This window comes from Indicator indicator, chromosome 1 (assembly GCF_027791375.1).
Source record: "Indicator indicator isolate 239-I01 chromosome 1, UM_Iind_1.1, whole genome shotgun sequence".
Classification (NCBI taxonomy): Eukaryota; Metazoa; Chordata; class Aves; order Piciformes; family Indicatoridae; genus Indicator; species Indicator indicator.
The window spans coordinates 9,714,840-9,737,060 of NC_072010.1; the positions used below are offsets into that span (position 1 = coordinate 9,714,840).

General features: G+C 37.6%; 1 protein-coding gene across 4 annotated transcripts in view; it reads left to right on the top strand.

The window, feature by feature from the left end:
• Nucleotides 1-22,221, top strand: part of LOC128981370 (N-acetylated-alpha-linked acidic dipeptidase 2-like) — a 33,627-nt gene that overhangs the window by 468 nt on the left and 10,938 nt on the right. The window contains exons 2-13 of one of the 4 annotated variants that reach the window (XM_054400123.1): nt 1,204-1,315; nt 4,250-4,436; nt 5,874-5,975; nt 6,736-6,861; nt 7,504-7,690; nt 8,764-8,857; nt 9,135-9,233; nt 11,739-11,824; nt 12,424-12,543; nt 12,939-13,021; nt 16,405-16,468; nt 18,882-18,949. In XM_054400123.1, the coding sequence (XP_054256098.1) occupies nt 1,204-1,315; nt 4,250-4,436; nt 5,874-5,975; nt 6,736-6,861; nt 7,504-7,690; nt 8,764-8,857; nt 9,135-9,233; nt 11,739-11,824; nt 12,424-12,543; nt 12,939-13,021; nt 16,405-16,468; nt 18,882-18,949 (1,328 nt within the window). Of the gene's footprint in view, nt 1-1,203; nt 1,316-4,249; nt 4,437-5,873; nt 5,976-6,735; nt 6,862-7,503; nt 7,691-8,763; nt 8,858-9,134; nt 9,234-11,738; nt 11,825-12,423; nt 12,544-12,938; nt 13,022-16,404; nt 16,469-18,881; nt 18,950-22,221 lie in introns of those variants that run through there. The other 3 variants (XM_054400132.1, XM_054400149.1, XM_054400140.1) reach the window with 3 other exon arrangements.

Genomic DNA, 22,221 nt, shown 5'->3' on the forward strand with positions numbered 1-22,221 from the left:
TGCTATTTCAGAAATTGAGGGCAGAATGTAGAGGAGGAGGAGGAGTTTTGACTGCCAGCCAAGAGTGGAGCTTCTGAATTTTTCATCATGTACAATGAAGTTTACTAGAACATTAGATTCTTTTCTGCAGTCACTTGCAGAATTTGATTTTAAGTCTAAAATTGTCTAAACCACAAGTTTTAAAAGGGTGGATGCAGACATGCAATTTTAGAAAGGGCACTTAAGGGCAAAGCATGAAAGAAAAAATACATGAGGGCTATTAAATGTGTATTAAAAAAGTAAATAATTCTGGTGCTTGTTCTATGCTTATGTTTGTCCCTGAAAACAAGATACTGGGCAAGATGGACCTTTGGTCTGATCTAGTATCACTGTTACATTCAGTGTTACCATAATTGCATTTTAAGTCTAACAGGTCATATATATTGTGCATGTGACAGCACTGATACTTGGCTTTAGTATGACAGTAATTCCTAGCTATAATAATAAAAGGATTTGTTGGGGGTTTTGTTTATTTGTTTGCTTTTGTGGGTTTTGGTTGGTTGGTTTTGTTTATAAAGACAAATTCATACCTTTTATATGCTCTCTTTCAGATTTATGTCTACGGAAATATCTTTGACTTTTTAAATCTGACTTGGGTCACAGTCACATTTAACTTTATTCTTTTAATTATCAGATAGACTAACCATACTCTCCAACCTCTGTAGCTATTAAAATGCTGACAGGGTGGCTGTTGAGTCCTATATCTTCACTTTAAATATCCTTATACATGTATTTTGGAGTAAGTGTATAAATTAAATGCATCAGGAGTTCAGTCCTCACACTGCAAAGAGTTAACTGAGAATTTAAATTTGACTTCAAAATGAAGGAAAAGTGAATCTACCCTGAAAACAGTGGAGAATTTAAACTAGAGTTTAAAATGAATGAGAGATGAATCTACCTTGAAAAGAGGACTGTATTTACCAGAGAGTCAGAGTATACTCTTAATTATATTACGCTTTTTTTGGCAGTTCAGTCAGTGAAGTGTATTTTACTTTTCTGCCTCACTTCTACATTTGAGCCAGCAAATACTGACAGGGGGCGCTCTAAGCCCTGTACATTCGTATGGTTTTAATAAGACAGTTCGGTACTTCAGGTTGCACGTGGGCTCAAATATATGAGGATTTGGGTTCCTGCTAAGTGGGAAGCTCTTCAAATGTGTTTCAGGATGGTTTACAAAACCGACTGAAAAAAACCCTGACTCTTCAGATGTCTATCACAGTGCGCGACAGAAACTTGTGGATGAAATGAAAGCAGAAAACATCAAGCAATTCCTTCGGTAAGTCCTGAGCATCTTAGTTTTGAATAATTTTAACAGTCACAAAATCCAGAAAATGCTAACATCAGCTCCAAGGAGCTGCCTCTTAAAGCAGAGCTGTTAAGATGCTTTGGAATCACTTGGTTTGTGCATAATGTCTGGGGGGAAGGAGAAGGGAGAGTCTCACAACCCTTCTGTTCCCTTCTTACCCATTTTTGAAGTTTCCTCTTTGGAGTGCTTGTACTGTTCAATGCACTTCCCACAAGCTTCAGTACTGCCAGCGCTTATGCTTTTTACTATGATTTTCCACAGTGTTAATTTAATGCAGTGTCTGTTGGGGGTTTTTTGGGTTTTTTTTGTTCTTTTCTCAGAAGTGTCTGAGAAGTGTCTGAAACTCTAGCATTTGATAACTTTGCTTTGTCTCAGACTGAGATTATTTTACTGTGTTTGGCATACTTTGATTGCTATTAATTACATTTGATTGCTTATCTGCCCAGTGTCTCATTGAACTTTCAGTTTGAGCAGCTAATATAAATAGGAAATAAATATATTAAAAATTATACAAAATTTGCATGATGCTGAGTTCCATGTATAGTTACAACTGGTAATACTTTTAGTGTGACCATATTGGTTAGTGTACCCTGTTTTCTGTTTCAGAAGATGAAGGGCCCTGTCCATGCACAGTGTGTATGGTTGGTTAATTCTTGTATGATATAATTGTTATAAAATATACGTTTTGCATCCATGCAGTTCTTTCAAAACACCAAAAATGCTAGGGATATGGAAATATCCTCTTGTTTTGCTATGTATGCCACTGGAAAAAAATCATCATTATTGTACATGTTTATTGTATCTTCTACAGGAAAATAAACATGTTCATACAAAAAAGTAAACTAATATAACCTATGGTTAGTAACATGTTGGTATTCAGCATGTAAGTCAGCAGCCACATCATAAACATCAAAGAAACAACTCTGATTTCTGTCCATTTATTCTAGAACTGCAAGGTTTAATTTCTAGTATCAATTAGCTTTTTTAAGTCTATAGGCCTTATCTTCTTTTGTATTTGCTGCTCTTGATAGGTTGGAGAGTTTCTCAAGATTATGTTTGAGTGAGAGTCTAGGCAACATAGATTGGTGTCAGCATATAATAGCTCTGCAATTATGCTAAAGTTTCTTGTCTCTAGGGTATTAATTGTATCTTTTTTTGTGAATTTGCTTTGATGATGGGCCAAATGATTCTTACTGTTTGCTATTTTCGTCCCTAAATCCAAATAAAAAGCAAGAACTGCAGAAAAAAATACACTAATACACTATCCAGAAAGTTTGTTAAAAACATTAAAAAATGTGAGCTCGAGAATTTTTGACTTTTAAATTGGCTTTTGTCAAGTGGGGGAAATGAGCTATGAGTCTCAGAAAATGCAGGCACTTTGACCTTAGCATTGAATCCTAGTTCTGGAAAGGAAAAGTTAAAAAGCAGTATCATGTGTTGTTCTATTCGATTTTCCTAATAGCATATGCAGTATTTAAACTAGAGTGCCTAAGGAATTGAGAGGTACTTAAAACACTCTAGAAAATTAAAGTTCAAAAAGACAGGCAGCAGGCTTTGTCAAAGCTTGCTTCCAGACCTCAATGCATACCCTCACAGTTTAAAGAGAAAGAAGGATGACAGCAGAGAGCAGAAGGTTGTGGTCTATTCAGATGCCTTCAAATTCAGAGGGCAAGGTGAGATCCACATCAAAGAGTTGGATGTTATGATTTCAAGGCTGCTGCGGGTGAGTAGTTCTAGCAATTGAATGAGGTCCCTGGTGGCTGGAAAAGGCTGATACAAATAAGGCAAGAAAGACAACCTGGGGGGACTGTGGGCTGGTTAGTGTCACCTCAGTCCCTGTAAGGGTGACCAAACGTCCTTCTGAAATCTGTTTCCCAGCACATGAAGGACACAAAAGTAGTTAGGAGTAGTCAGCATTTATTTACTATTTGTTTATATGATCAGCATGATCACCTTCTCTAAGGCTACAGAGGTGAGTGGAGACATTAAGCGGCTGTAACATCCTTGACTTTAACAAGGCTTTGGACGTCTTCTCCTGCAACATTCTCATTTGGAAGCTGAGGAAGTTCATACTGAAGAACAAGCTGTTATATGGGCAATAAATAGTCTGAACTGACAGGCTGAAGAGGTACTAATCATGGTATTTGGTATCGTTAATTAATGGTAATTAATGGTATCTGATATCCCTGGGGCAGCCGTTAACATGTAGGCTGCTGGGAATTTGAAGCTGGTACCCAGCTGACAGCTCAGAGTAACTCATTTGTTCAGTGGGACAAACAGATTGTAGACAGATTTGTGTAGGGTAGCCCAATGGGGCTGGATGTTGTTTCTGACTATTTATCACCATTATGTGTTATATCTGCTCTGGATTTAAATGTTGTTAGAAGGCTTTTGTTAGTCAGGCTTTTGATTAATTAAAAAAGAACAAATCTGTGCAGATAGTTTGACGTATTTTCAAGTGAAACTTATTATTATAATGTTATGCCAACAATGTGCAAGCTCATCATCAGATACCAGAATTATTTGAAGGTCTTCTTTCTAAACATGTGGCTTTTCTGTATCTAATTCTGCTCCTTGCATACTGTTCATGTTTTTTTTTATGAATATCCCTGACACTGATTTTTGTTGTTTGCGTGTAGATCTGGCTATTTCTATTATGCAAAGAGAACAGTTCAGCTGACTTATCTTAAAGCCTCAGGAAAGCTTTTCTGCTCTGACTACGTTTTATGCTTATCCTGATGCAGACTCTGATAAGCAAATATGTTATACAGCTCTGACTTTAACTGTAAGACCTTATTTTCCATGCATGTGGCCTGTAGATAAGCTTCATACACACTGATCCTGGTTCACCACTGTGCTTCTCTATATTTGCTGTTTACTAATAGCTTTCTTTTTTTATTCTAGCTCGTTCACCAGGCTGCCTCACCTTGCAGGAACTGAACAGAATCTTCTTCTTGCCAAGCAAATTCAAGGCCAGTGGAAGGAATTTGGACTAGATTCAGCAGAACTCGTTCATTATGATGTACTTCTTTCATATCCAAATGAAACTCAGCCAAACTACATCTCAGTAATTGATGATCAAGGGAATGAGGTGAATCTTTTTAATGATCAAACTATAGTTAAGACTTCTTTAAAGAAATAGTGTCTTCCTCTTTTCCTGCCATTTCATTCCAGCATATGCTTTATATTTTGATAAAAAATCCAGTGCAAAGGGAACTTATATTTAGAAATGGTTTTCCAGGCTGCAGAAAAACAGCAGTAGCTGAAATCTCAGTTCCCCGAACAGCAAACAGAGGATGTGTGGAGAGGCTGCAATTAACACCAATAGACCATAAGGTGTAAGAATGGCCATACTGGTTTAGAGTAAGGCAAATATACTGTTTCAATAAACAGTCTTATGTGGATGTATGGGGAAATTTAAGCACAAAGAAATCCATTTAGGACATGCATTCTTCCAGTGCCTAGCTGTTTTCAGAGCAGGGATTCCCTGAATGTGATGCAATTAGTCTCTTTAAGAATTCTCATTAAAAATCTTTTCCAAATATTTACCCAGTTAATGACCCTCTCTGTTTCAAGTATTTATCCAATCTCTGCTTGACATCTGTACAATATTTGCTTCTCCAGCATGCTGAGGTAAGGAATGCCACATAGATGCTATGCATTGTATGAAGTACTACATCTTTCATTAACTTTGATCCTACTGGGTTCCTGTGATGTCTCCTAAATAATAATGAACAGTTGGTCTATAGTCATCTTCTCCATTTTGTACACACAGAGGAATAAAAAAACCTAGATGCAAAATCTGACAAGGGCCCTGAGTGAGGAGAGGAGGTGTCACTGGTGGAGAAGGATCATAGCACATAGGTAGGGATGAAGAGCCCTGATAGAAACTAAGCACTGTGTGTGCAGAGATGGCATGAGCTTAGAAGTGAAAGAATGGAGAAATTATTCTGGAACCCCCATAACAGTCTCTAGCTATAACCTCCTAATGTGACAAAGAGTGAACATGGATCTTGAGGAAACATGAGTGTTAGAACAGATAGTAGCAAAAGGCAGCCTGTTTAACTGGATTGTAACTAGCAGGGAGTTGAAGAGAATAATAATAATACAAGTAATCACAAAAAAATAAGTGTCTGATAGCATGGATGAACTAGGTGTCTTTTTATTGTCACCACCTTTTGGCAATTTTCAGCTACTTCTTTGCTTAGGTTCAGGCATTGACTGATAAGCATGTTCTGACAACTGCTATATCAAACGGCTTATGGGTGGACTCAGCACTCCTAAAAGCCTTTTCCAACCTAAATTATTCTCAGATTCAATGATTCTGTCTCTCTGCATTCTTTTGTAAAAATTCAGTTATGTATCTCTAGCTGTTTTACTGTTTGAACTTATGCATGCTAGTTAGAATGGTATTTTTTGCTAACAGTTTATGTAAACAGGTATATAATTTGCAATAATCATGCTTAGTGTGCAAACTTTTGCCTGGAGTTAGAGTGTTTGACCAAGGGTTCCTGTTATTTGTTAATAGATTTTCAATACATCGTTGTCTGAACCACCTCCACAGGGGTATGAAAATGTTACTGATATACTGCCACCATATAATGCTTTCTCAGCACAAGGAGTGCCAGAGGTAAGAAAAAAAATATGTAAGAGTATTATTAGCTGAAGTTGTGTTTTGCAAAAAACTTGCTGGGATGGATTGCTCCAACTTCTCAAAATATTTCTTGTAGTAGCTTTAATTAACCATTAGTGTAAGAAAATACTTGAGGACAGCTAGGCCACATATTGTGCTAAGGTCCTCCTATTACAAAAAAAGCTTTCTCAAATTACTAGACCATAATAAGTGAAAAGCTTTTATCTTTATGGAAAATGCTGGAAACTTCTCAGATTACTCCACATTACTCAATCATAAGGAGCAAGAAGAAATAGCTACATATAAATTGGGCTGGAAGACATTTTAGATTAAGTGAATGTCTTCTACGGCTACAGAAGTCCCTCACTTAATCTGGTAAGTCATCATGGAGAAAAACAAGCCAGGGACAACCTTGCATGGTATAGATGAATGAAATTATATAACAGTGAGTGTTTGTGTATGCAAGTCATACCACTATTTTTTCATGGCCACAAAAGTTTGTCAGCTTAGCAAAGTACTTTGGCTTAGAGTCCAACCTTAGTTTGTAGGATAATACAGAAAGCTCAGCAGTTTTGGGCCAAGGATTCCCGTAGAATATTACAGGTATCTTTTGCTATCGTTTTGATGAACACTGGATCTCATTTGTAGGAACCCAAAAAAAAGCCCTATATCAGACATAGTGACTAAAACTGTTTATATCTGAAAACAAGTATTTTGTGTTGAATGCTGGTTGTCATGAAACTGCTTGTCTGTGCAGGCAGATCTGGTATATGTGAATTACGGTCGTACTGAAGATTTTTTCAAGCTGGAACGTGAAATGGGAATTAACTGTACAGGGAAGATTGTCATTGCCAGATATGGAAAGATATTCAGAGGAAACAAAGTAAGAGTTGTGTTTTATTTATTTCCCTCTCTGGGCAGACGCTGCATATGGTAGAGCCAGCAGGAGTTAATGAGGGCTGTAGACTGGAACATAAAAGCAGAAGGAAGCCTGCAGTGTATCCATTGTGATTGCATTTTACACATAACTTTCAGTCTCCTGAGGCTGAGATAACTGCAGACTCCACAGAAAGCTCTTGCAAGAGATTAGTTTAGGGAACTGGCTCTTTGTAAAGCCAAAACCTTTAGTGCTCTGCAGCCATGGAACAGCAGTATTTTGAAGAAGTATTTGACAGGGAATCTGATGCATAGAGATTGAATAACTACTAACTTGAGGCAACAACTCTGACAAAACTGGTGATAGTGGGACTGTAGGGATACTGGTCAGTTTTTGTGCCTCAGTTTTATGTCCTGTGCTTTGAGATGTGAGTAAAGGTGTGACACAAATAATCAACACTGTTTTGCTGTGGTGAAACAGAGCAGACTCATTTCTGCTGAGTCTGTGGTAATTTTTCACTCTTGTACATACACAACTTCTAAATCTATGTCCCCATGGATGTAAATTGCAACCTTTGGATTAATGACTGCATTAAAACAAAAAAAAAAAGAGAAAAGAGGCATTTCTTAAAAGCAAATAATTTCACAGGTCAAAAATGCCATATTAGCAGGAGCCCAAGGGATCATACTTTATTCAGACCCTGCTGACTACTGTGCCCCAGGGGTAGATGCTTATCCAGGTGGCTGGAACCTTCCAGGCAGAGGAGCCCAGCGTGGGAATGTGTTAAACCTAAATGGAGCTGGGGACCCTCTGACACCAGGTTATCCTGCAAAAGGTGAGTGAAAGATCTGTACCCTGGGCTATCAGGTACTTTGGAAACTGGTGCTGAAGTTATTGTAGCAGTGGAAATTAATCTCTTTCTTTTTGCATCTGTACTGAAAACAGATAAAGTTATTTTTTAGCAATAGTTCATTTTCCTATTGCTAACTAATTTCTATCTCTATGTCATTTCAACTTGCAGCTTTTGAGTTAGGCAAGTAAAGTAAGTTTGTAGGAAAATCTCTTTGTATGAACATAGCCTTGTAATTTAGAAAAGCAGGACATGTAAATTTTCAGTCTATGAAGCAGCAGAAAATGGCTGAGAATTTATAGCCTTTTTAAAATACCTGTGTTTCTTAAGAAACCATCAAAGAGGAGTAATGGCTTTGCTTGGAGGCATGTTTCCTTGTTGATCCTAAATTCCAAGCAGAAAAACTGTTTAAAATCCTCTTTACAGGGAGTAACATTTCTGTAGTAAAAATAACAGTAGCCTGAAGTCTTTTGAAAACTGGCACCATGTGCTTGTCTTGTCCTTGTGGGCATCCTGAGCTCTGTCTGAATGAAGCTGCCTGACACTCCTTTCTGATGGTGGGATGGGAATATAGGGGTGCTGCTGGAGAGCTCACTGCCTTGTTGGGAGTGTAAGACAACAACCTACTGTAAAAACAGGATAGACTGTGTGTACCTGGCCCATGAGATTCAGAGAGACATAGACTGTCTTCAGCATAGATAAATGCATCTTCTGTGGGTGCCTTCTGTAGCTTGACAACAGGCTGCACCGGGGCCATCTTCACCTCACACAATATCTTGGTTATCCCACAGTCAGTTTTGAGGAGGTGTAATAATATGGATGGACAGCAAATCAAATTTTGCATCAAATGTGAGGAATTCTCTTACACAGTTGTGCAGATGCACTATTGGGTTTGTGGTTCTGTCACTTCATTTTGCAGTATCTAAAAAATGATGTAAGAATACAAAAATTGATGTAAATTTGTGGCTACTGTGTGGCTGCACTGTTCAAAAGTATTGCCAGTTTGGTGAAAGTTGCTAAGAACATTGTAAACTTGACATTTTGTTCTGGTTTCTCAGAGTACACTTTCAGGTATAAAGGTAATGAAGGTGTAGGGATTCCCAAAATCCCAGTTCATCCTATCGGATATCATGATGCAGAAGTATTATTGCGGTGAGTATACATCAGTCCTCCTCACCAGAAGTCAGTATTACAAATGTACAGCAGAATTGTGCTTATTAAGATGTAAAATCTATGCTGTTGCTTGCATTTACTGCTCTTTTGTAGCAATGTGCACTTCAGAAAATGTGGAAAATTCAAAGAAATCTGTTTCTGGTATAATGGTTTTAAGAATTTTGAAAACCCACTTTATTTTAGATGCAGTAATTGTTAAGCAAATGTAAAGTTTTAGCCTACTGGTCAATGTTTGTCTTGGGTTTTCACTTAACAGTGCAATGGGAGGACCTGCAGCTCCAGAGAGCAGCTGGAAGGGAAGTCTCAATGTGTCTTACAACGTGGGGCCAGGATTTGCAGACAAGTTTTCTACAAGGTCAGTTTTAACACTTGCCTATTTATAAAATACTGCGAAAAATCTCCCAACAAGAAAAGGTCTGAGAAAAAAAATGCATCTAGAGATACTCTGGAGAAATTTATTTCCTTCAGAGTGGGCAATGCTTGATGATAATTACTAGAATTGTAAAATGAATTATCAAAAATATAGTTTTGCTCAATGTCCTCAGTGTCAGTGAACAGATTCAGGGGCATATGTCCAGCCTTGTCATGGCAACTTCAATTCTTAGTATAAGGTTCAGACTGGCAATAGGACATCCAGTTTATATCAGCCCAAAAGAGAAGGACAGAATATTCAGTAGTCCTCTTCTATATATATTTCCCTTGCCCACTGGAAGCCTTACAGGATTTCAGTGTACTTAGAGCTATAAAATACAGCAATGATTTGGGAGTCTGTCAACTATTCCCCAAAGCTGGTAGGCCCCATGGTTGAGCAATAACAGGATGGAACTGCCCAAGGCACGTGCATCTTACTATCTTGTTTGGGAGGAACTGGCCTTTGCCCAGTTGGATTAGCGATAGTAGGTTTGTGGTTTACATATGTTTCTCTGTTAGAGCTGAAATGAACTGTCCAGCTCTCCAGCCCTAACAAGAGTTATCCTCTAGCAGACCAAGACACATAACAGTTACATTTACCAAACAGGGATTTGGCTGGCTGGCTATAGCATTCTTCCTTATTTATAGTTGATAAGCTGCAGTACATAAAGCTAAAGAAGAGTTTTCTATCACTTTTTCCCACAAAAATATTTTCAATTTACGTGAGATGCTATTCTGAACAGCGTGCAAAATTTGTGTGTCATTATCACTGTTCCACCTCCTACCAAACAAGACTATGGCTGAGTATTTAATGTATGAAGAATCATAGAATCACAGGGGTTGGAAGGGACCTCTAAAGGTCATCTAGTCTACTCCTCCTGCAGTGATCAGGGACATCCTCAACTAGATCAGGTCACCCAGACCCCTGTCGAGCCTCACCTTGAGTATCTCCAAACTGGTGCCTCAAGCACCTGTCTGGGCAACCTGTTCTGGTGCTCAACCATCCTCATTGTAGAGAATTTCCTGACATACAATCTAAATCACTTCATTTATTATAATTTGTTTCTTTTCTGTTTTAACAGTAGCTGAAAATTAGTAAGAATAAATAAATATGTAAGAAAACATACTAGACATAATCAGGGTGCTGTTTAGAATGTGAGAAAACAGTGAGAAAAACAATATGATTCATCCACAAAACATATACATGGACAATATTTTTGAATGCACTTTTTAACATCTTCCTACTTGATATGGTAACAGTTTGTATAAATATGGGCTAATCCATCATATATTTTTCAGAGTAGCTCATATCCAAATAAATCTTTTGAACCTAAGTAGAAAGTCACTTGCACATGGAAAGTGTGCAAGTATATGCATGCTCAAGGCACTGGTGTCAATTATTTTCTGGGCAAAGATCCAGTAGCTGTCCTGAAGCAGGTTTTGATTTTGACAACTATGCAGATTTGCTGCTGAAAAGTTAACTTCAAATGTGAAACTCTTGGGGTTTTGCCAGACACAAAAAAGTCCTTATTTGGTGGTTTGTTTATTCACACAGGTTAAGAGGGGCTGAATACTATGTAAATTTTTGCTGTCCTAATACACAAAGTTGCTCACTTTCTCCCCCCACAGTGGCATGAGGGGAAAGAATTGCAAGGGCAAAACTGAGAAAATCCAGGGGCTAAGATAAAGACACTTTAACCAGTAAACCAAAAGCTGAAGGCTGCACAAACAAGCAAAGCAAAACAAGAAATTAATTCACCACTTCCCATTTACAGGTCATCTCCAGCAATGCAAGGCTCCATCACACTTAGCAGTTACTTGGGAAGATAAAGGCCATCACTCTGAACATCCCCTCTTTCTTCTTCCCCCAGCTTAATGTGCTGTGTGATATCATATGGAATATTCCTTTGGTCAGCTAGCGTTGGCTGTCCCAGCTGTGTCCCCTTACAACTTCTTGTGTGCCCCCAGCCTACTTGCTGCTGGACTGGTGTGAGAAGGAGCAGAGGTCTTGACTCTCTGTAAGCAGTGGTCAGCAATAACTACTGTTGTCAACACTGGGTTATCAACACTGTTTTCAGCACAAATCCAGAACATAGCCCCATACCAGCTGCTATGAAGACAAGTAACTGTATCACAGCCTGAACTAGCACATCAGTACTTCTCTAATGCACAATTATTCAACTGACTCCCATAAATACTAACTCAGTAAATATTGTAAATGGTCAAAACTTTATAGATTGACCCACTTCCTAGGGTTGTTTCTAAGGCATCTTTCTGTCAGCAGGTTAACCTGAAGTAAAATAATGGGACAGAGGTGCAGCATGACAAGTTAGATCAGTGCTGAACACACAAAAAAGAAGCACAGACTTTCTGCTTACAAGTTATTAACATTGACTTTTTATTGCCTTCTCACTCAGAAATAGTTACTCCATACTGCTTTTCATTTCAGAAAAGTCAGAATGCATGTTCATACAAGCAATAAAATAACACGAATTTATAACGTCATTGGCATCCTCAGAGGAGCTGTGGAACCAGGTGAGCATTGAGTGCTTGATGATTTTAATTTCTTCTTTATTTTGTGTTTGGTGAAGCAGTTCTCATGTTGTAAGAAACTTCAAGATTTTTTGATAGCCAGATAATATGAAATCTGAGAAATCCTTAGTAATTGCCCTGTCCCTCCCATCACACTGTTTGACATTCCCAGGAACGTATTTGAATGGAAATACTAGAATGATAAATCTTTGAGAATTTTTTTTAACACCTGTCATTTTATGGTAGGTTTCCACCTAAATCATTCATATCTTTTGCCTTTCCAAAAGAAGAACACAATGAGAAGTACAGAAAACTATTGATGATTTGGAATCTCAGCATCCTGTTGTTGATACTTACTAGCAGGTCATATAGAGGAAAGAATTTTAAGTGAAAAGAAAAAATATGTATGAAGTATTGCTTGCCTTTAGTTATATACTTCAGTAGAGTAAGTGAATCATTGCAGAATACCTTAAAAACTAAATTTGTGGAACTGGTATTAAACTTCATATTTTCTTTGACACAAGTAGGGTTGCAATCAAAGGAAATATAGGTAACCTTAATGCATTTTTAATTAAGGATTGGTATTATCTGTTTGATTCCAGACAGATATGTTATTTTAGGAGGTCACAGAGACTCTTGGGTGTTTGGTGGTATTGATCCAACTACAGGTGCAGCTGTTCTGCAAGAGGTTGTACGGAGTTTTGGTAAAATGAAGATGGAAGGTAACTTACTTATTATGGACGTAAAGTGATGGACATGAAAAGCAGCAGCTTTGAGGAACTTTGCTTAATGCTTCCATGAGTAGTTGTGCTGATTTAACTTTTCACCTCTACAGAAAATTTTATTTCATATTCTGAAAGATGCAAATTAATTGAAAAGATGAATATGTAGCTGAATTTATTCCCTCATGTCCCTCATCAGCTTTGTGGAATGAAAATATTTCATTAAGAAGAAATGTCTCTGCAATAATGTGTTCCTCTAAAGAGTTTAAAGATGATTTTTTTTCAGATATATTAATTAAGGTATATTTTAAACGTGATTTCATTTAACTTTGGTGATCTTTCACTGCAATTTCTACCTTTAAGTTGGATTTTGAAGTTTAACTATGTAATTGCAGGTTGGAGACCTAGGCGAACTATTATTTTTGCTAGCTGGGATGCAGAAGAATTTGGATTATTGGGTTCCACAGAATGGGCTGAGGTAAATAAAAATTAGTATAAAAAAAGCAAAACCTGAAAGTCTGTTGCAGGCAGCTACAGTACCCAGTGACATCTATTGGTAGACTGCAATCAATAGCTTCAAGATAAAACTAGAGCACAACAGACTCCTTCAGGTGCTATGAGGACCTCATATATTTATATAAATTACCTTATATATATATATATACAAATTATGTTCTTACAACAAAAGTGCACTATCTCCTCAAAGATTTAAAAATCTTATTTGATTCAAAGCTAATGTCTTTGCGTGGAAATCTATCCTTTCATTTAACAGAATGATACTGTGTTATAAACCAAATTGCTTTATTTTTTAACTTTCTATTAGAGAAGTTCCTTAGTTTCTATAAATTAAAGTCCAGATCATGTATCTGTGATCCATAAGCACACCAAGTCCTTTGTGTGGAAATTAATTCTTCTGGGCAAATGAAAGGGTAGGTAGTATTTGAGTGAATAGTTCCAAATCCCTGTGAAACTTCTAATATTGCAGAGTCTCAGGGATAGGACAATTGATTAACTCTGTAGTGGAATCCCTGACTATATTACTGCCTGATAAGAGGGATGTTGGGAAATTCAGAAATGAGATTCTGAATGTTCCTTTCCCTGTTGGGCATGCTCAGTTCTTAACTATGTAAGCAGTTTTGCTCAGCCCTAGTAAGAAATACAGATCTTACAAGAGTTTTCATTGCCTTGTCTGTGAAATACAAATTAAAAATAGAGGAGGCAGAAAACTGTCTGATGAAACACATTTCTGCTGAACTATGTCAATTTATTAGTGCTGAATGGTTTAACAGAAATGTGTTGTCTTGTTCTGTTAAATTTTTATTTACAAGGTTGTGCTAAGATATGTGGATAGAGCTTTCAAAATCTATAAAATTAAATCTTTTAATCTTTTTAGTTTATTAGCATGTATTTCACTATACTACAGTATTTTGTAGCAAAATGACGTGTGCCAGAGGAGGGAACAAAAGCAGAAATATGCTCCCAAACACCAAAGGAATTCCGTAATTCTTACAATAACAAAGCTGAGATTTCTATTCCTTTGGATTTTCACTAATTCCTTCTCCCCTGAACTGTTTGCCTTCCAGCTGCAACAGACTCTCTGCACCTCACAATTGGTTCATGGCACATTAGATGAAGAAAGCATAATTTAAATTATGTTTAAAATCATTTATGGAGAGATTTTAAAGAGTTGGCATTAAAGGTCCATCCCCTCTGAACTGCACTGGTGACAAAAATATGCTGTATTTAAAACCTTATTTGTGATTTCTTGGTCTATGTATCTCCACACATATGTAGACACTGCCAAATTAAAACACAGAGTTGTTTTAATTGTGAGGAATATGAAACAATGATACTTTAAAAGATCAGTTTCTCTTGAGCAAGTAATGAATAAATTAGGTGTTCTTTTTACATTTGGTTTGTTCACATATTGCTACTGCTTTTCCGTAATGTTTTTTGTTTCATAATTTAATATCCAGTAATTTATCATCCACTATTCAATGTTAAGGCAGCTGAACTAGATTAGAAAAACATGAGCACAATCTATATTTAAACCTCAATGTTTTTATATGATTATTTTCTTGTTTCATCTTGGTGGCGTGCATTCCCAACCTTTTACACATATATTAGGTTCATTTTCCTTGGAGGCATTCCTCACAGCTTACATTCACAGGTATGCCAGATCTGCCATGTACTAAATTTTGAGGAAAACTAACCCATGATATTCTCCATCTTCTGTGTGACAAAAAGACTCTGCAAGAGTGGCAGCATCCTTTTGTTACATAGACAATCTCCATTGCTCATAAATGAAGGCATTTCTTTATACTGCAAATACGCTTTTGCGTATATGTGAGGCTTGCTCCCTTTTCATCTTCTATTTCAGGATCTCCTACTGTTTCTGATCTACAGAATCTACTGTTTGTTTTGAAGATACTAATTTTATTATGAAGTTACTAATTACCAATTCTATTTTCAGTTCACATGACTTAACAAATGCTTAGTTGGGTTTTAAATTGAATGAATCGAGTAACAATTAGTAATCTAATTGCAATATCTATCACAAAGCCAACACTTAGTAAAATACCACTAGCTGATTAGAATATCAATTTCAAACATAATTGCCAGTTTGCAAAAAATAACACAAGTGTGTGTATGTATTTAGCATGAAAGCAATGCTTAGTTGACTCAAAACAGACAGTCAAATTCATTTGAACAGAAGATGTCTGTGCTTTGACTCTTCCCTTTTTGAAATGGAAGAGCATAGAAATGGCAGCAATCCTTGCTTCATCAGTGTTAAAATTAAAATCCATGCTGGGAGCTCACATGAATAACTAGGGATTAAAAATGTAGAGGAAATCTGGCTGACCTCATGGTCAGCGAACACAGTGTTGTGTGATCAAAAAGCACTGCAACTGCATAGTTAAAGTACATGCATAGCCTTCATTTACCCTGTTGCAGTGCCACTCAGGCATTCTCCTGTTCCATCTTGCTCCTGTGTGATGAAGCAGGCAGCACCTATATTTTGTAGATGTTTTCCTCAACAAATTAAGTCCCAGAATTCAGGAACGGATTTCATATTCCCAGATAATTGACACATCCTCAGAAAGTGACCTGGGGATACTGGTTGACAGTAGGCTGAACATGAGCCAGCAGTGTGCCCAGGTGGCCAAGAAGGCAAATGCCATCCTGGCCTATATCAGGAATAGTGTGGCCAGCAGGAGCAGGGAAGTCATTCTGCCCCTGTACTCAGCATTGGTTAGACACACCCTGAGTACTTTGTCCTGTTCTGGGCCACTCAGTTTAAGAAAACAGTTCCTTGAATGTGTCCAGAGAAGGGCAGCAAAGCTGGTGAGAGGTCTGGAGCATAAGCCCTGTGAGGAGCGGCTGAGGGAGCTGGGGTTGTTTAGCCTGGAGAAGAGGAGGCTCAGGGGAGACCTTATTGCTATCTACAACTACCTGAAGGGAGGTTGTAGCCAGGTGGGGGTTGGTCTCTTCTCCCAGGCAACCAGCACCAGAACAAGAGGACACAGCCTCAAGCTGCACCAGGGGAGGTTTAGGCTGGATGTTAGTTCGCCACTGGAATGGTCTGCCCAGGGAGGTGGTGGAGTCACCATCCCTGGAAGTGTTTAAGAAAAGACTGGATGAGGCATTTAGTGCTATGGTTTAGTTGATTAGATGGTGTTGGGTGATAAGTTGGACTTGATGATCTCAGAGGTCTTTTCCAACATAGTTAATTCTGAATTCTGTAATTCTGCTTATCCTGACTGGGTTCTTAAAGGTAATGCTGTATAAAACAGTGTTCTTAACATGCTCTTGACTTAGTGTCATTAATTGAGAGCAATAATTGCAGTTTTATAATCCTAGGAAAATTCCAGAATCCTTCAGGAACGGGCAGTAGCTTACATCAACACAGATTCTTCTATAGAAGGTGTGTCTTTTATTTTTAAACTCACTTTACTTCACAGGTGCCAATTTTAATAGTTCATTGTGTATTATTTATTGCATCCAGAGCAGACAAACATAAAATAGATAATAGGATATTCAGAATACATGTAGCAAATACAGTATTGAGTAGAGAGAGATAACAATTGCAATTCTCATGTTGCTTTCTTGTTGCTTTCTTGTTGCAAACAGTGCCATCCATGAGCTTCAGACCACATGTCTGGAGTCCAGAATGTCTCTTCTGGATCAGTTTCAGTATTCTCTGATAATGAACTGAGCAGTCTGAACGTTTAAGTATCTCTTAACTGCATTAGCTTTAATTTACAATTACAGTTTTAAGGTATGACAGATTACTCCTTGTTTTGCTTGTACCTCCAGTTCCTTTCCCTGTGGAATTATGATCTTTTGAGACACTAACAGAATACAATTTGTGTTGAGACCTTAGGCTTACATTTTGTGGGTGTGGGACTCATTTTGGTTCTTTGGCCCAGTGTGGTCACCTTTATTCATTATTATGAGCAGGAAGAATATGCAGGGAGTTACATGTGTATTATGGCAGGGCTCTTCTGGAAAAAAAAAAAAACAACAAAACACTAAAGAATGTTTCACAAAAAACCTGCTCCATCATTATCTAGTTTTCTATGCTCTTCAGATTATGAGAAGACTCTATTATAAAGGACTGCTTTCCAGAAAATGGACTTTGAATTTTGGGCCCAAGGCTATGGTCTAAATCACATAATCCTTAAATCATACTGAACTTTATTACAGAAGGACTTCATTTACTATTGTCTGTGTTGAAATAAAAGTTGCTAGAGTCCTATAAAGTTGTGCTGCATCCTAACCTCAGTGATTCAGGGCATTGCTCTTTCCATGTTAAACCAAACTTATCTGGGCTTAGTGTATGTGAATAAAGTGGATATCCACAGGCACATTTAAGAACTCATTTTGTTCCTGTCAGCTGAAAATTTTGTCTGACACTAAAGGATTTCAAAGAAAGAAAAGCCAAACTCAGTTTCTAAATGCTCAGTTGAATTGGGGCATTGGGAAGGGTTAGAGCTTCAATTATGCAGCCTACATGCTGGGTAAAAAAAGTAGAGCAGAATTTCACACCTAGAAGATGTCACGAATGAAATAATAGCTTTACAACTGCTTCATGTTCTCAGCATTGATTGTAACATGTATTTTTTCAGTTGATTTGCAGCCAGCATGCTGCTGCCTTAACATTTTTCTTCTAAATCTTGATTATTCAAACATGGTTCTTGCTTTATGCATTAAAGAAAATGTGAAAGTAAAACCACTGGCAAAGAAATATGTAATAAGGAAATGAATATCATATTCAGTGTACTGTTCTAATTATTTTGGACATCTTTCACCTGATACCATGTTTAGTGTACTGTTTTAAGTATCTTGGACATCTTTCACCTGACTGAGCACTAAAATCCCCTTTAGAGCCATGTATCTATGTTTATCATCACACGTTCTCCACAGGAAATTTTGGGCAGCAAGTTGTTTCTATTCATTGTCCTCTAGCAATGAAAAGAATAGTGGGCTGTCCTTTTGAGTGTTTCAGTGATTTTAATTTTCAGTTTTCAAATACAGACTCTCCTTGGAAACTTTATTAATATTATCTAGCATTTTTCCATCATCATGGGGCTTTTTGTAATTGTCAGTCTGGTCCTTTTGTGAGTACACACTGTGCAAAGGATGAGCCAAAGGTCTTACGTCATATCAAAACCCAATAACTATGTTATCTGAGAGCTTATATGTGCTTTGTTGTCCCAGCCTTCTCAACCCTCTTCTCCTCTTTGTTGTTGTTTGTATCTGAGGGCAGAAATGTTTTCCCAGCTGCCTGCCAGTGGCTGTAGTCTATAGAGAAGAATGCTTTACACTCTCAAAAGTAGTGATAGTTTCTTTTCCATGAGGCTTTTGGTGCTGTAACTCATATTATCTCAGTATGGGATACTTAGCTAGTTCGGTGTAGCCTGGAGGCAGTGTGGAAACCAGAAGAAAAAATAGGATGTTACCTTTGCCTACCATTTAACACAAGCTTCAGGGAGCACAAGTGACAAGGGCTTGTAGCTGATGAGGGGTAGTTAGGTGTATTTTAGACCTGTGGGAAGGCTTAATTGCATTACTGTGTGTGTACTGTAAGCAACATAGAATCACAGAATCACACAGAATGTTAGAGGTTGGAAAGGACCCCGAAAGATCATCTAGTCCAACCCCCCTTCCAGAGACACATTACTTATTGTGTAGTAGCAGTAGTTTATACAATGTGACCAAGTAGTCTATTTCTGTATATAGTCTAAGGAAAGATGTAAATTTTTGCCTTTGTCTAAGAAAGGATAACACCACTGGTACGTGAGGGGAAAATTTCCATATCTTTGTTTCATTTTCAGGTAACTACACATTAAGAGTTGACTGCACCCCTCTTCTCTACAAACTGGTGTATAATCTGACAAAAGAGGTACAGAATCAGAATGTCTATTATTTGTGACTGCAAGTTTATTGGATAAAATGTGATTATTGATTAATATTTGGTTTATCTTATCACTGTGCTGGAAGAATTCTGATCCTGCCAAAATCAATAGCAAAACATCCCATCAGTGGTACACAGCCCAGACTCACAGTTGTTCAGTATTCTCAGAAAGGTTGAAACATGTCACTGACAGAAGTGGAAAATTATTTACAATATAGTAAAATAATAACAATAATAAAACTAAGATAATAAAACACTTGAGCAAGATCAAATCTCTAAAGTGATAAGCATTCAAGGAAATAAATTGTATTTTAAATTTCCATTTCATGTGGCGAAAAGAATCTATTCACTTTTACATTGGCTAGCTACTATTTTCTCTCTGTCTCTTACCCCAAAATCTCTGTCGTATCTCACTCAGCCCTTGAAATACTGTGAGAAATATTTAAGGACTGAGTGGATTTTGTAGCAGGCCAGATGTATGGAATTGCATGATTACAAGTGGTTTAATCATGTCTCTTTTGCTTGCACCTCTCAGGGTGAACTGTCATAAGGCTAAAAGATTGTGATCCATTAAAGCATGAAACGTCATTGTTTTTATGAGGAGTTAACCAGATTAGGCACCTAGCATGAGTCATTGTCACTATCACTCAAATCTGGATTAATCTTAATTAACAAAAGATATCTCTGATTTAATCAACACAGGCTTCCTTTAGAGGCAGTGGGTGGAAATGGGTACCTTTAGGACGAGATTAATTTAACCAAGTGTGGTTAAACGTTCTCTTATACATGCAGAACTCACAAACTACTTTTTCCCCTTGCCGTTAAGGGAACCCAGGTGACTTGATCCAGTGCAAAAATCTATACTGTCATGGCAACTGATGGGATGAGTCCAACTACCAGTCTTCCATCCCAATAGATGTATTTGTCCTGAGATATTTTCAGATGCAGTACATTTTCTTGTAATAGTGGAAAGGCCACGGTTTGAATCTGGGGTGGTTTATCTTTACTTTTTCATGTTTTTCTTTTCTATATTTTATTTTCTTATCAACTCTTTCTGTGTCTCTTCCTTGCAGGGGAAGAAGCTGTGCTTGTTCAAACATTAGCTGTGACACTTTGCACACAGAAGAGTATTCTGTTTCACCTATAAACGTTTCCATGTTCATATTGCTGCAAGGCCCTGGATAAAAAAAAACAACTTTCTGTCTGCAGCAAGCCACTTACTCAGGGATATGTTCTTCTGAAAAAGACAAAGTAGAAAAATATTCCAGGGTAAAAATAGTACCTTACTCTTGATCCTAAGCTGGTTTGAGTAGAAAACTTCCATTAAGGTGAAGTACTTCAGAGTGGCTTTTTTGAAAATGTTCCTATTCAGTATTATTGAAGCTTTTAACAGTACAAGCATAATGTAAACAATAGAAAACCTGACAACTGTTCTATAATTTCATTCTTTGTCTCACACTAAAAAGCTCCTAGCAGTACATTATATTCATCCATATTCTTCATGGCTCCACTTATAAAGGGGATTATTTTACGGTAGAGAGTTGTCAGCGAGAAGTCTATTTCCTGAGCTCCTTAAAGGCACCATTGGAACATCTTAGATTTTTTTTTTTCTTGCTAGCTTGTTAGAGACAAAATCCACAACTGCTTTTCTGTTGTTCCACAGAGCAGGATTCTGCAACAACATTCCAGTTCTTGGCTGTTCTCTGCTTTCCATACACAGTCAAATAGCGTTTTCCCAAGTTTTATGGCATTGTCTCTGTCTTGCTAAACAAATTTCAGACACTCCTTGCCACATTTGTCTACAGGAGTGGTTTTTTCTACTGCCAAACCCTGGACTGCCTCTCATCTGTTTGAAAAATAAAACCATGGTTCAATTTTTACAGCGATTCAACATTGTAGTTTTCCTTTCCAAACCATCCTTCATTTACCAGTGTTGAACTTTTCTCTATCATTCATAGAGATTTGTGGAATTTTCCCAAGAAAAACATGTTTTAGTGGACTCTTGGAGACAAGACAGGAATACCAAAGTGTGTTTGCTGAATGATCACTACTAGCAAGGACACTGTTCTTGTTGACAGACCCTGTAGAAATGTGGCATGTCTTTTACTTGGCTTACTGCTTTTAGCATCACAAAATAAAATTCATTTAAAGATTCAAGTATCTCTGTTCTCCAGATAGCTAAAAATATTAGTGAACTGCATTAGATAAAGAGAGAAAGAATATAAAGCAACAGTTAGGATAGGGAAGCTCTGGTTTGCAGAGGCATCTGCTCAATTTACCTTTTCCCTTCTTCATTTGCATCCAGACAGCCTTTTATACAGATAACCAGAGTACAGTCTGTACCTTTGCTAATCAGCTGGGTCTTTCCCACTAATCTGGAAAACCCCTTAATTTTTGTAAGACTTTGAAGGACTAAGGCAGAGTGATTCTATTCTTAGTTTTGCTGTTTCAACTGCAATGCATTTGAGTTTGGATGACATGGGGAAGATAGATGTGCACAACAAAGCCTCAGCTCATCAAGTTTTTGCATATCCTAGTTGTGAGTTTCTTGAATAGGAATAGTGAGAAGTCCTGTGCACCTCAGGAGTCCTAGTTAATTCTTGGAAAAAGCATAAATGGAACTGAAATGATTCTTATGTTTTGTAGAAGGCTTTTGCATGGGATTGAATTCCCTTCAGAAAGCCCAGTATGTGAAAGGACATTAGTACAGGCATGGGTGACTGTACATGGAAAAAGAAAGGCATTTCTGTTCCTGTTAAAGAGTCTGACATCCAAGTATCCAACATTTGAAGATCTCTTTGCTCTTCTTGGTTTTCAGTAAGCCATTTCTCACACAAAAAATTGTAGCAAACATACAAAGTGTCATCTTTGAAGGAGTTCTACATTTCAGTGTGATCCTTGGCTTGCAGATGGGACATTTAGATGCTGACAGCATTTTTGACCCTACTCTACAGCTAAGCTTTAGAAAATTGGCCACTACCAGCCAGAATCTGCAATAGTTTAACTCCAGGTTCTCTATTCTGATCATCACTTCTTACTTTGATTTGTACTTAAAGAACTCTGCATCTTCCCTTGAGGTAGCAGCAAGCTCATACTTGCTCATACTTGCTTGATTCAGACTTGGATCTAAGTCAGAGCAAACAGCATGGTTTACTAGGCTCTCAGTGTTATGTGAAAAAGCTGGCCAATGGTTTTTACATGACCAGAGCTGTCAGAATAACATCTCTGCCAGAGCATGGAGTACTTGTACTCCCCTATGT